General features: G+C 47.2%; 1 protein-coding gene across 6 annotated transcripts in view; it reads right to left on the reverse strand.

Annotated features, from left to right (window-relative positions):
• Positions 1–13914, reverse strand: part of INTS1 (integrator complex subunit 1) — a 324003-nt gene that overhangs the window by 281422 nt on the left and 28667 nt on the right. For all 6 annotated transcript variants that reach the window (XM_063934591.1, XM_063934592.1, XM_063934589.1 and 3 more), the window contains 2 exons: positions 2074–2141; positions 1305–1595 (listed from right to left, as the gene is read on the reverse strand). In XM_063934591.1, the coding sequence (XP_063790661.1) occupies positions 1305–1595; positions 2074–2141 (359 nt within the window). The remainder of the gene's footprint in view (positions 1–1304; positions 1596–2073; positions 2142–13914) is intronic.

Raw genomic sequence — 13914 nt, forward strand, 5'->3', positions numbered from 1 at the left:
TCAGGAGAGCCCCTAGTGTGCATCCAGCTCAGCCGGGCACAAGAATCTAACTGGGGTCTGGAGGAGGGTCTTAGTGGGAGGAGCCAGTGCACACCAGGTAGTCCTAAAGCTTTCTTTAGTTGTGCCCAGTCTCCTGCGGAGCCGCTAATCCCCATGGTCCTTACGGAGTCCCAGCATCCACTTAGGACGTCAGAGAAATGTCTTAGAATTAAAATTAACTCCGTACTACAGGGATCAGAAGGTTCAGGAATAAGAAACAGTATCATAATGACTGTGGTGACAGGAAGAAGAAAGTTGGTGGAAGCTACGTAAACAGTGTGTAAGGAACTGGTTGCTGGCCTGAAGTGCACATTCAGTCACAAACAAAAACGGAGTATGAGAGTAACTCAGAGTTGATTGCAGCAGCAAATTTGTTAGCAGTTGGCCAAAACCATGTGCACTGCAGGTGTGGCAGATATAACATGTGCAGAGAGAGTTAGGGTGTGTACACACGGTGAGATATTTTCTCTGACTATATAGTCAAAATTGCAAGAAAAGTTATTGCAGATCGCAAGGTGAAAGCCACCTTGCGATCCCGATTCAATCCCGATGCGCGGTCCCGCCAGGTTAGCATCACCAGAAAAGATAGACTGTGCAGGCAAGTCAACCCTTGCTAGATCGGTGTACTATCTAGTTCATCTCACATGTCAATGACATCTCACATAAACCAAAATCTCACATAAGCCAAAATTGTAAGCACACATAGTCCATATCTCAAGAAAAGTTAGTCAAAATCTGTGCTATCTGGGCTCCAGGGAGTTCAGGGGAAATCGCAAGTGAAAATCGGGCATAGCAAGGATCTCACCGTGTGTACACACCCTTAGATTTGGGTGGGCTATATTGTTTCTGTGCAGGGTAAATACTGGCTGCTTTATGTTTACACTGAAATTTAGATTTCAGTTTGAACACACCCCACCCAAATCTAACTTTCTTTTCACATGTTATATCTGCCCCCCCTGCAGAGCACATGGTTTTGCCCAACTGCTAACAAATTTGCTGCTGCGATCAACTCTGAATTAGGCCCTATGTTCTAAAGCAGTGGTTCTCAAACTCGGTCCTCAGGACCCCACACAGTGCATGTTTTGCAGGTAACCCAGCAGGTGCACAGGTGTATTAAGTACTCACTGACACATTTTAAAAGGTCCACAGTTGGAGCTAATTATGTCACATGTGATTCTGTGAGGAGACCTAAAAAACATGCACCGTGTGGGGTCCTGAGGACCGAGATTGGGAACCTGTGTTCTAAAGTAAATAAGGACTGGCACCTTCAATTGGGACAACAGATGGCTCCTTGATAGATGGAGAGATAGCCCTCTTCTCTGCTACTGCAGCTTCAGCTAATCGCCCTAAGGCACTCAAAGGCGGAGTGGATGAGAGTTTGGGGCGTTTTGTGAGCCCAGTCAATCCGGAAGTGTTGGCTAAAGCAGCTGTGGCCTCACGCTTCCTTTCAGAGGGCAATCCAGAAGCCGCTGGCTTCAGAATATTGGTTGGGGCTTTAGAGTCACTCGTTTGGCCCTTGGTGCCCAGAGCAATAAAATCCCCTGGAGGCGGATGGCCTGCATACAAATGAAAGGAGAAAAGAAACTGTTACATGAAGGCCACAAACTTCAAATCAAATGATATCTACAACAGTCAGTGCCTTTTTGAAAGGGCATTTGTAACACTCATACAATAATAATTATATAATAATTTTATTTATATAACACTCTTTCTCCAATAGGACTCAAGGCGCTTAACAGATACATAGCATGATATAGTACAGAAAATAATCAAGTACAGGACAGCTTTTCATAAAATACAGAAGCATGGAGATACTAAAGGGACAATTATGGGAATGCTTGAGTAAAAAGGAATGATGATAATCTATAGGCTATTAACAAACTGCTCATGCAGTACTTGCTAAATGCATTAACGAAAAAAAATCTAATGTTCTGAATTCTGAAACTTAGTGACAACAGTAATGTCAAAAAAGAAAAAAAACAAAGAGAAAAATTAAAATTAAAAATGCATTTCATTTGAAAAACATTCACGTACCTGATGATTTTGCAGCAGTACTGGGCCGACGTATAGCAGGTGCCTTAGGTCGACTCATTGTGTTTACACTATTTAAACAAAGGTAGATAAAAAATACTCTTAACAGATATTTCTCAACGTTTTCAGCTTAAAATCACAAATAAATGTGAGCAAAAAGTCACTACGTTGTAAAAGACTTGCAACATTAGAACAGCTCTTATTGTCAAGAGCATAACACAGTTTACCTACAGCATGATACCATAATTCTTAAAGGCCTCAAGAATACGTCATTAATTGCAGCGAACCCAAAAATGATTATGATATTTTGATAACTATTAATTTTCATATTTCTGAAGCAAATGAGTATAACGGGAAATTAACTGAGTGATGGTAAGAGTATTTTTTCCTGTTGATCTGAAATGTATTGCGAGTATGTTCCAAAGTGGTGTGCTGAGGTAATGACACAAATTTTCTCATGTTGTTATAAATTATGCTTAAAATAGGAACTGATATTTAGCACCAATGGGAACCATGATTAGAATGTATCTTCTTCTGTTGCTGTTCTCAAAATATTAACACCTACAGAAAAGGGGGGGATGTTTACAGAGGATCCGGTCACACACATCACAGCGAAGTCCAGCAAGGCACATTATAGAATATAATGCTAAACAATATTCAGTCATTTTCCTGTGCACGTATATGGGACGTGAGGAAGAAAGTGCACAGTTATTGGTCACAAAGTGCTTTCGTCCAACCATTCGGGAGGCCCTTTGCTCCCATTGTTGGAAACTGAAGAGTCTTAAACTATTCATCCAGCCAAATGTATACAGGCTGGGTAATCACAACTTTAAAGCAAGCACAGACAAATAGCATTGCCCTAGCTGCTGACAATCGATCACTTCCAACACGCAAGCAGCTGGCTCAGCTTGGCACAAAGGTGAGTTTATCAATCACTACTTTGGTTATTCTCAATAAATTAGAGATTCAATTTAAAAATGGGATTACCTGGAAATGCCTTGATTTGTGGACAGAAAGAATTGTTGAAAATAGGATTTTAGTACTTACCGATAAATCCTTTTCTCCTAGTCCGTAGAGGATGCTGGAGACTCCAAAAGGACCATGGGGTATAGACGGGATCCGCAGGAGCTTGGGCACACTAAAGAGACTTAATCTGGGTGTGAACTGGCTCCTCCCTCTATGCTCCTCCTCCAGACCCCAGTTATAGGAACTGTGCCCAGGAGAGACGGACATTTCAAGGAAAGATTTTTGTTTTAACTAAGGGATACCAAATTACCAGCCCACACCATAAACATACCGTACAACCGGAATAACCTCAAACCAGATAACAGTATGCATTAATGCCAGCAACAAGCTGCAACAAACCAATACACAACCCGTGTATAAACTAAATTAAGCAGCAAGAAAAAACACTGCAAGTAATAGTCCGCACAGGGACGGGCGCCCAGTATCCTCTACGGACTAGGAGAAAAGGATTTATCGGTAAGTACCAAAATCCTATTTTCTCTTACGTCCTAGAGGATGCTGGGGACTCCAAAAGGACCATGGGGATTATATCAAAGCTCCAGAACGGGCGGGAGAGTGCGGACGACTCTGCAGCACCGACTGAGCAAACGCCAGGTCCTCATCGGCCAGGGTATCAAACTTATAGAACTTAGCGAACGTGTTAGAACCCGACCAAGTAGCCGCTCGGCAAAGTTGTAACGCCAAAACGCCCCGGGCAGCCGCCCAAGATGAGCCCACTTTCCTGGTAGAATGGGCTTTTACCGACTTCGGTACCGGTAGTCCGACCGAAGAATGAGCCTGCTGGATCGTACTACAAATCCAGCGTGCAATAGTCTGTTTTGAAGCGGGATGCCCAATCCTGTTGGCAGCATACAAAACAAACAACGCCTCAGTCTTTCTAGTAACAGCTGTCCTAGAGAAGTAGATTTTCAACGCTCTTACAACATCTAGAGATTTCGGAATCGCCACCGTTTCCGTAGCCACCGGAACCACAATAGGTTGGTTAATGTGAAATGAAGAAACCACCTTCGGTAGAAATTGTTGACGAGTCCTCAATTCCGCCCTATCCGAATGAAAAATCAAGTACGGGCTCTTATGAGATAAAGCCGCCAACTCCGACACCCGTCTGGCAGACGCCAGCGCCAAAAGCATAACCACCTTCCAGGTGAGAAACTTCAACTCAACCTTACGCAAAGGTTCAAACCAGGAAGACATGAGAAACCGTAAGACGACATCAAGGTCCCATGGAGCTACAGGAGGTACAAACGGAGGATTGATATGCATTACTCCTTTCACAAAGGTCTGAACCTCCGGGAGGGCAGCTAATTATTTTTGAAAGAAAATAGATAAAGCCGAAATCTGCACTTTGATGGAACCCAATTTCAGGCCTGCATCTACGCCCACCTGTAAAAAGTGGAGAAAACGACCCAAGTGAAAAACCTCCGCAGGAGCCCTTTTAGCCTCACACCAGGAAACATACTTCCTCCAAATACGGTGATAGTGTTTCGCCGTAACCTCCTTCCTAGCCTTAATGAGAGTTGGAATGACCTCCCTGGGAATACCCTTACGAGCTAAGATCTGGCGCTCAACCTCCATGCCGTCAAACGCAGCCGCGGTAAGTCTGGAAACACGCATGGACCCTGCAACAACAGATCCTCTCTTAGAGGAAGCGGCCACGGATCTTCCACCAGTAAGTCCTGAAGATCCGGGTACCAGGCCCTTCTTGGCCAGTCTGGAACGACGAGAATAGCCTGAACCCTTGCTCGTCGTATGATCCCCAGCACCTTTGGAATGAGAGGAAGTGGAGGGAACACATACACCGACTGGAACACCCACGGAGACACCAGGGCGTCCACTGCAGTGGCTTGTGGGTCCCTTGACCTGGAACAATACCTCGGGAGCTTCTTGTTGAGCCGAGACGCCATCATGTCTATCAACGGAATTCCCCAGCATCTTGTCACCTCTGCAAAAACCTCTTGGTGAAGACCCCACTCTCCCGGATGGAGATCGTGTCTGCTGAGGAAATCTGCTTCCCAGTTGTCCACCCCCGGCAGGAAAACTGCTGACAGTGCGCTCACGTGTTGTTCCGCCCAGCGAAGGATCTTTGTGGCCTCCGCCATTGCCGCTCTGCTCCTCGTTCCGCCTTGCCGGTTTATATGCGCCACCGCTGTGATGTTGTCTGACTGTACCAGTACTGGTCGACCCTGAAGAAGGCTTCTTGCTTGTAGCAGGCCGTTGTAAATGGCTCTTAACTCGAGAATATTTATGTGGAGACAGGCTTCCTGTCTCCACATAAACTTCCTGGAAGTTTCTTCCTTGGGTGACTGCGCCCCAGCCCCGGAGACTTGCATCTGTTGTCAGAAGTACCCAATCCTGGATACCGCATCAACGTCCCCCTAGGAGGTGATGACCCTGTAGCCACCACAGGAGAGAAATTCTGGCTCTGGGAGATAGACTTATCTTCCGGTGAATGTGTAGGTGAAACCCGGACCATTTGCTCAGCAAGTCCCACTGAAACACCGCACGTGAAATCTGCCAAATGGTATGGCTTCGGACGCCGCAACCATCTTCCCCAGAACCCGAGTACAATGATGGATCGACACACTCGTCGGCTTCAGAAGTTCCCTGACCATCGTCTGCAGGTCCCGAGCCTTTTCTTCTGGAAGAAATACCTTTTGTAAATCCGTGTCCAGAATCATGCCCAGAAAAGGAAGCCGAGTGGTCGGAATCAACTGGGATTTCGGCAAATTGAGCACCCAACCGTGCTGTCGCAGAACCGAGAGTGACAACTCTACACTTCTCAGCAACCATTCCTTGGACCTCGCCTTTATCAGGAGATCGTCCAAGTACGGGATAATTGAAACCCCTTGTTTGCGAAGAAGAACCATCATTTCCGCCATGACTTTGGTGAAAATCCTCGGAGCCGTGGAAAGCCCAAACGGCAACGTCTGAAATTGGTAATGAGAATCCTGTATCGCAAACCTGAGGAAAGCCTGATGCGGAGGATATATCGGCACATGTAAGCAGGCATCTTTTATGTCGACTGACGCCATAAAATCCCCCCCCGTCCAGGCTGGCAATCACCGCTCGAATGGATTCCATCTTGAACTTGAACACTTTCAAGTATGGATTGAGGGATTTTAGATTCAGAATTGGTCTGACCGAACCGTCCGGTTTCGGCACCACAAAGAGGCTCGAGTAGAACCCCTCCCCCCGCTGGGACGGGGGGACGGGAATAATGACCCTCTGCAGACACAATTTTTTAATCGCTGCCCGGACCACCTCCCTTTCCGGAAGAACTACAGGTAATGCCGAAATGAAGAACCGGTGAGGGGGCATCTCGCGAAACTCCAGTTTGTATCCTTGAGACACGATCTCTAACACCCAAGGATCCAGGTCTGATTGAATCCAGACCTGACTGAATATCCGAAGAGGGCCCCCCACCGGTCCGGACTCCCCCAGGGAAGCCCCAGCGTCATGCGGTGGACTTGGTAGCAGCAGGGGAGGACTTTTGGTCCTGTGCGCCTGAGGCTGCAGGAAGTTTCTTTCCCCGTCCTCTACCCTTTGAGGCGAGGAAAGATGAACCTTTCCCACGCCTGCATTTGTTGTGACGAAAGGACTGCATTTGTTGATGTGGTGCCTTTTTCTGTTGTGTGGGAACATAAGGAAGAATAGAGGACTTACCCGCAGTCGCGGTCGAGACTAGGTCCGCCAAGCCGTCCCCAAACAAGACCGTACCTTTGAAGGGTAGTGCTTCCATAGACCTCTTGGAGTCGGCATCAGCATTCCATTGGTGGATCGACAGGGCCCTCCTAGCAGATATCGACATGGCATTGGTCCTTGAACCCAAGAGACAGACGTCCCTCGCTGCCTCCTTTAGGTAATCTGCAGCGTCCTTAATATAACCGAGAGTTAAAAGGACATTATCTTTATCAAGAGTATCCATGTCACTAGCTAAATTCTCAGCCCATTAAGCAATAGCACTACTCACCCATACCGACGCCACAGCGGGTCTGAGCAGAGCCCCCGAATTAGCGAAAATGGACTTCAGACACGTCTCCAACTTGCGATCCGCCGGATCCTTGAGAGCTGCCGTGTCAGGAGACGGAAGCGCCACCTTCCCAGACAAACGGGATAGAGGTTGGAGATGTCTCCCATTTTCCCCTGTCATCAGAGGGGAAAGGATACGCCATATAAATCCTCTTGGGAATCTGCCATTTCTTATCCGGCGACTCCCAAGCCTTTTCACAAAGAGTATTCATTTCATGAGAGGGGGGAAACTTTACCTCAGGTTTTTTTTCCCTTGAACAAGCAAATCCTTGTTTCCTGTACCGCAGGTTCATCAGAAATGTGTAAAACATCTTTTATAGCCACAATCATGTACTGAATACTCTTAACTAAACGGGGATGTAACGCAGCCTCAGTGAAATCGACCTCGGAATCAGAGTCCGTGTCGGTATCAGTATCCCCCACCTGAGTAAATGGCCTCTTATGGGATCCGGATGGGGTCTGTACCTGAGACAAAGCCTCCTCCATGGACTTTTTCCACACCTGCGTCTGTGACTCAGACTTATCTAACCTCTTCGATAAAGAAGCTACATTGGAATTGATCGTATTAAGAAGAGCTAGTAAGTCAGGTGTCGGCTGCGTCGACAGTGCCAATTCTAGCCCCACATCCACACCTCCCATAACCTCCTCTGGTGAATAACATTCAGCCTCAGACATGTCGACACTTACCGACACACACAACACACAGAACGTCCCAGCAAGGTGACAGGCCCACACTGCAGCCCAGAAAGAGGAGACAGAGTATGCCAGCTCACACCCCAGCGCCCATATATCGGTATAACGATATATGTACCCAGCGCTGCCTGTTTGATAAAAAAAACCAGCACCCCACTGCGGCTCCCCTCTGGAGATGCCCCCGTTACTTGTTGTGAATCGTGGAGGTCCCGGCAGCGTCTCTCCCTCAGCCGCGTGTAGGGAGAAAATGGCGCGTGTGAGCAGCGGACCGAAGCTCCGCCCCCTTCCCGGCGGCCACGGCCTGCCAAATTCAAACTAACTAAAAATGCCGGCGGGGGTCTGTAAAGGGTGCCTAGGCACCCACTACCATAATATGCTGCCCTGAACTCCAGTAACATGCCTCCCAGGTCGCCCCCCCCCCCCCCCCCCAGCGCCCTGCACCCAGGGACTACCGTTGGTGATGTGTGTGGGAGCATGGAGCACAGCGTTACCGCTGTGCTTTACCTTCCATTTCTGAAGTCTTCTGCCGTCCTGAAGTCTTCTGATCTTCTCCTACTCACCCAACTTCTGACTTCTGGCTTCTGTGAGGGGGTGACGGCGTGGCTCCGGGAACAAGCAGCTAGGCGCACCAAGTGATCGAACCCTCTGGAGCTAATGGTGTCCAGTAGCCGAGAAGCAGAGCCTTGAAACTCACAGAAGTAGGTCTGCTTCTCTCCCCTCACTCCCACGCTGCAGGGAGCCTGTAGCCAGCAGGTCTCCCTGAAAATAAAAAACCTAACAAAAAGTATTTTCTAGAGAAACTCAGTAGAGCTCCCCTAGTGTGCATCCAGTCACTCCTGGGCACAAAGTCTAACTGGGGTCTGGAGGAGGGGCATAGAGGGAGGAGCCAGTTCACACCCAGATTAAGTCTTTTTAGTGTGCCCAAGCTCCTGCGGTTCCCGTCTATACCCCATGGTCCTTTTGGAGTCCCCAGCATCCTCTAGGACGTAAGAGAAAGAATTTTACATCTCTCTAGCCTGCAAAAAGAAAAACAAGGAATAAGTATATGAAGCATTTCTACCCTAAGTCATCTAACACATCGGTAACAAAGCTCTAAAGGGATTCAGTACGATTTACCGACGGGCGGGATGGTGGCTGTCCATATCCCGACAGCGGCATCCCCGTCGCCAGAATGCCGGCAGCAGGGCGAGAGCAAAGAGTCTCCTTGCGGGCTCAGTGGCTCACTGTGCTCGCCACAGGATCTATTTCCACTCTATGGGTGGTCCTGTAGTCCTGTTTTGCCGGGATTCCGTCTGGCGGCATCATGACTGCCGGGATCCCGACAGCCGGCAAATTGAACAAATTCCCTCTAAAGCTCTAGAACATGATATGTTATGCAAGGAGTGACATGTACACACCAGTGACGTGCGGTGGGATGAGGCAGGTGAGGCAGAGCCTTTCCTGTCATACTAAAGTTTGTGCCAGAGTTTTGACTGCATAAAGCATATGAAAAATACAAAGAATGTGTTTGAAATATCTTCTTTGCAGAGGTGGAACTTGCCATATCGTCTATGCCCCAGGGCAAGAGTCCCGGCCCTGACGGCTTCCCGTCCACCTACTACAAGATGTTTAAAGACTTATTAGCTCCCAAACTTCTTCAAGCTTTTAATTCCATCTCAGCAAACACCCATTTTTCCCAAACAGTCCCTTGAAGCCCAAATAACAGTTATCCCAAACAAGGGAAGGATCCCTCGGTATGCTCCAGTTACCGACCCATATCTCTGCTTAATGTTGATGTAAAACTATTTGCAAAATTGATGGCAACTAGACTTAATGAGTTTCTTACTTCCCTCATACACAGTGATCAGGTGGGATTCGTTCCAGGTCGCGAGGTAAAAGACAATACGACTAAAATTCTAAACCTGATACATTTTGCTTCGCGCATACGAATCCCTACCATTTTACTGTCAACAGATGCCGAAAAGGCATTTGACAGGGTTAGTTGGAGTTTTATGAGGTCGGTTCTGGAGCATATTGGACTTCGTCCGCGGGCATTGGACAGAATTATGGCTCTCTACACATCACCGACGGCACGAGTCCGTATTAATGGCTCTCTATCTGACTCTTTCTCTATCAGTAATGGGACGAGACAGGGATGTCCTCTATCACCTATAATTTTTGTTCTCTGAATAGAGGTGTTGGCTAGGGCTATCAGAGCCAACAATTCTATATCAGGTTTGCTCATTGCGGATAGGGAATATAAACTAGCACTATTTGCAGATGACCTGTTGGCATTGATCACAAATCCCACCCATTCTCTTCCACATCTTATGAGAGAACTAGACACATATAGTGCCCTTTCCAATTTTAAAGTGAACATATCCAAATCTAACACTCTGAACATCTCAGCGCCTCCCACTACAGTGGCTATGTTGAAACGCTCCTTCCCATTTCTCTACAAACCCTCACATAATACATACTTAGGGGTTCAATTACCCCAAGACCTTTCACGTTTATTATCTTTGAATTTCCTACCACTCCTCCGAGCCATACGGAATGATTATTGTAGCTGGCAACTCCGACATCTATCCTGGCTGGGTAGGGTGGGCGTGGTTAAAATGAACACTTTACCCAAACTGCTATATACCCTCCAGACGCTACTAATACAAATTCTGGACACGTGGTTCAGGTCCATACAGCTCCTTATACAACAATTCATATGGTCCCGTAAGAGTCCGAGAATAAGTAAATCCAATATGATAAGATCGGCTAGACGAGGCAGGTTTCAACTTCCCGATATCAAGAATTACTACAATGCAATTTTGCTCAATAGAATTTTGGACTGGACCAGGAGTCGGGAAAATAAGCAATGGGTGGGGTTGGAGGGCCTCTACACACAGCAGTATCCTGAAATCTTCCCATGGCTTCCTTCCATGCCTAAACTACCTGCATTTCATCCAACCATATCCCCCACACTATCTTTTTGGAAAACTATACGTCGCTGTCCATATATTTCTTCTGATTTTGGACCTTTAACCTCTTTTTTAGGTATCCAGATTTTCTACCAGGTATTTCTCTCTCTCACTTTCGTACTTGGGCAATAGAGGGACTTTTTAGAGTTGGACAATTGGTATATATATCTGGGGTTAAACAATTTGTGGATATTTGATCTAAATGGAATGTCCCACAAACTGACTTCTGGAAATACCTACAGGTCAGACACTTCTTGAATTCAGATAACAAACTTCCACAGGCTTCTAGAGAGCTAACACAATTTGAGAGACTCTGTGTCGCCCCTGTTAACCCCACACACACAATATCCACTTTATACAAACTGCTATGTATACCCGATACCCACACCCTTCCCTCTTATACTTCAAAGTGGGAGAGAGACCTGAATTTTCCGACAAGGAATGGGAGGCTATCTTTCTCAAGACCCAGAGCAGCTCTGTCTGTATTCAGATTAGGGAAACTCAATACAAAATACTAACGAAATGATAGACATCCCACCCTTTTACATACAATCTATCCTACAATTTCAGCCAAATGTTGGAGGTGCTGTAACGCCTTGGGTTCGTTACTACATATTAATATAGCTGTCCCCTTCTTAAAAACTTACTGGGATGACGTCATAGCAGTCTCCCAAGATATTCTTAACATCACTATCCCTTGTACCCCAGCCTTTTGGCTGTTAAATCACTCCTCTATGGCTTTATCAGATTATAAATCTTCATTGATGCGGCATTTGTGTAATGCGGCTAGAGCAACGATACCTGCTCTGCGGAGATCCACTAGCCCTCCCACACGTAAAACGACTTTACCTCCACATGGCTTCCCTGGTTAACCTATAAAATTTTCATAAGTTTCTGAGTAGCTACAGACCTACTCCTACCTTGCGATCACTTCAGACTATTTAGTTCCTGTTTTGGCATCACATGCACGCCCTGCGTTCGGCCAGCCACTCCCCCGTTTCCCCAGGCACGCCTGCGTTTTCATCTGACACGCCTGCATTTTTTAGCACACTCCCAGAAAACGGTCAGTTACCTCCCAGAAACGCCCCATTCATGTCAATCACTCACCGATCTGCAGACCTTGTGCGAAACTGCATAGTTTTTTTGAAAGTACGTCGCGCATGCGCACTGCGGGCCATAAGCATGCGCAGAAGTGCAGATTTTTAGCCTGATCGCTGCGAACAACGGCAGCTAGCGATCAACTCGGAATGAGGGCCTACATCCTTGTTTCCCTAAAATGGCTTCCCCAGGGGAAGAGCTCCCTGCCTCAGACATGTTACACACGTGCAAAATCACACCACAGACACCCTGGGGCTACTGGAGACAGACCCACAGTAAAATCTGTCAGAGGGACACAGAAAGGAATTTGCCAGTCCACAACTCAGCGCCAAAATAAGAAATCCCTGTGTATCGTATTTTATACACAGAGACCTTTCAAGCGCTTATATAATGCCAATAATAGGATTTAGCACCGATATAATACACTCCCCCCCCCCTTTTGTGCACCCTGATACTTGGTCAGATGTGGATAGGAGGATCAGCGTGTCTTCCCCTGCTGTGTGCTGGGCGGAAATGGCGCTGAGAAGTGTGCTGGCTGCCTGAGGAAGAAGCTCCGCCCCCTGTAAGGGCGCGTTTCCCCTCAGGCTTACAAACGATCTTTATACTGGCGGGGGTGTAGGACAGTGTAAAACAGAGTATGCTACCTTTTGCCACATTAAACCGCACAGTAGCATTTGTTATTGACATTACACCGCACAGTACAGTCTGTTATTCACATTACACCGCACAGTACAGTCTGTTATTCACATTACACCGCACAGTAGCATTTGTTATTGACATTACACCGCACAGAACCATCCGTTATTCACATTAACCGCACAGTACAGTCTGTTATTCACATTACACCGCACAGTAGCATCCGTTATTCACATTACACCGCACAGTACAGTCTGTTATTCACATTACACCGCACAGTAGCATCCGTTATTCACATTACACCGCACAGTAGCGTCCGTTATTCACATTACATGACACAGTAGTGTCTCTAATACCACTTTCACACCGCTAGCGGGGGTCGCACCCGAGAATTGTACATGGGTCCTACCAGGGTGCGACCCGCCATGAGACCCCTTTCAGACTGGCAGCACGACCCGGCAATATGCCAGGTCGGGTTGCCTTTGGGGGCGGAGGCGGTGCTGGCGTCATCGGAGGTGGCGCTTGGAGATGAGATCATTTCCACACCGCCTCCTGCATTGTTGTGTGAACGGGTCCAGGATCGTATCGACCTGGGTAACCCATTCACACCGCACCTGACTCTGTAATAACCCAGGAATAACCCTGATTTATTCCCGGGTTGAAATACCGGGTCCGGCGATCCGGGAATTTGGGACTTACCCCTTTCTCACAGCACATCAAACCGGCAATATACCGAGTTATTTATGTGGTGTGAAATGGATATTAGTTCCATTACACCGCATAGTAGCGTCAGTTAGTCCCATTACACCGCACAGTAATGTCCGTTAGTCACAGTACACAGCACAGTAGCGTCAATTAGTCACAATACACCGAACAGTAGGGTCTGTTAGTGAAATAACACCACACATTAGTGTCCGTTCTTCACATTACACCGCATAGTAGTGTCCATTATTCACATTACACGGAACAGTAGTGTCCTTTATACACGTTACATCACAGTACAGCCCTTTATGGCCCTCATTCCGAGTTGTTCGCTCGCTAGCCGTTTTTCGCAGCAGTGCACGCGCTAAGCCGCCGCCCTCTGGGAGTGAATCTTAGCTTAGCAGAATTGCGAACAAAAGATTCGCAATATTGTGAAAAGATTTTTCTGTGCAGTTTCTGAGTAGCTCCAGACTTACTCTTCCAGTGCGATCAGTTCAGTGCTTGTCGTTCCTGGTTTGACGTCACAAACACACCCAGCGTTCGCCCAAACACTCCCCCGTTTCTCCAGCCACTCCCGCATTTTTCCCAGAAACGGCAGCGTTTTTCCGCACACACCCATAAAACGGCCAGTTTCCGCCCAGAAACACCCACTTCCTGTCAATCACACTACGATCAGCAAAACAAAGAAAAAACCTTGTAATGCCGTGAG

This window comes from Pseudophryne corroboree, chromosome 7 (assembly GCF_028390025.1).
Source record: "Pseudophryne corroboree isolate aPseCor3 chromosome 7, aPseCor3.hap2, whole genome shotgun sequence".
NCBI lineage: Eukaryota > Metazoa > Chordata > Amphibia > Anura > Myobatrachidae > Pseudophryne > Pseudophryne corroboree.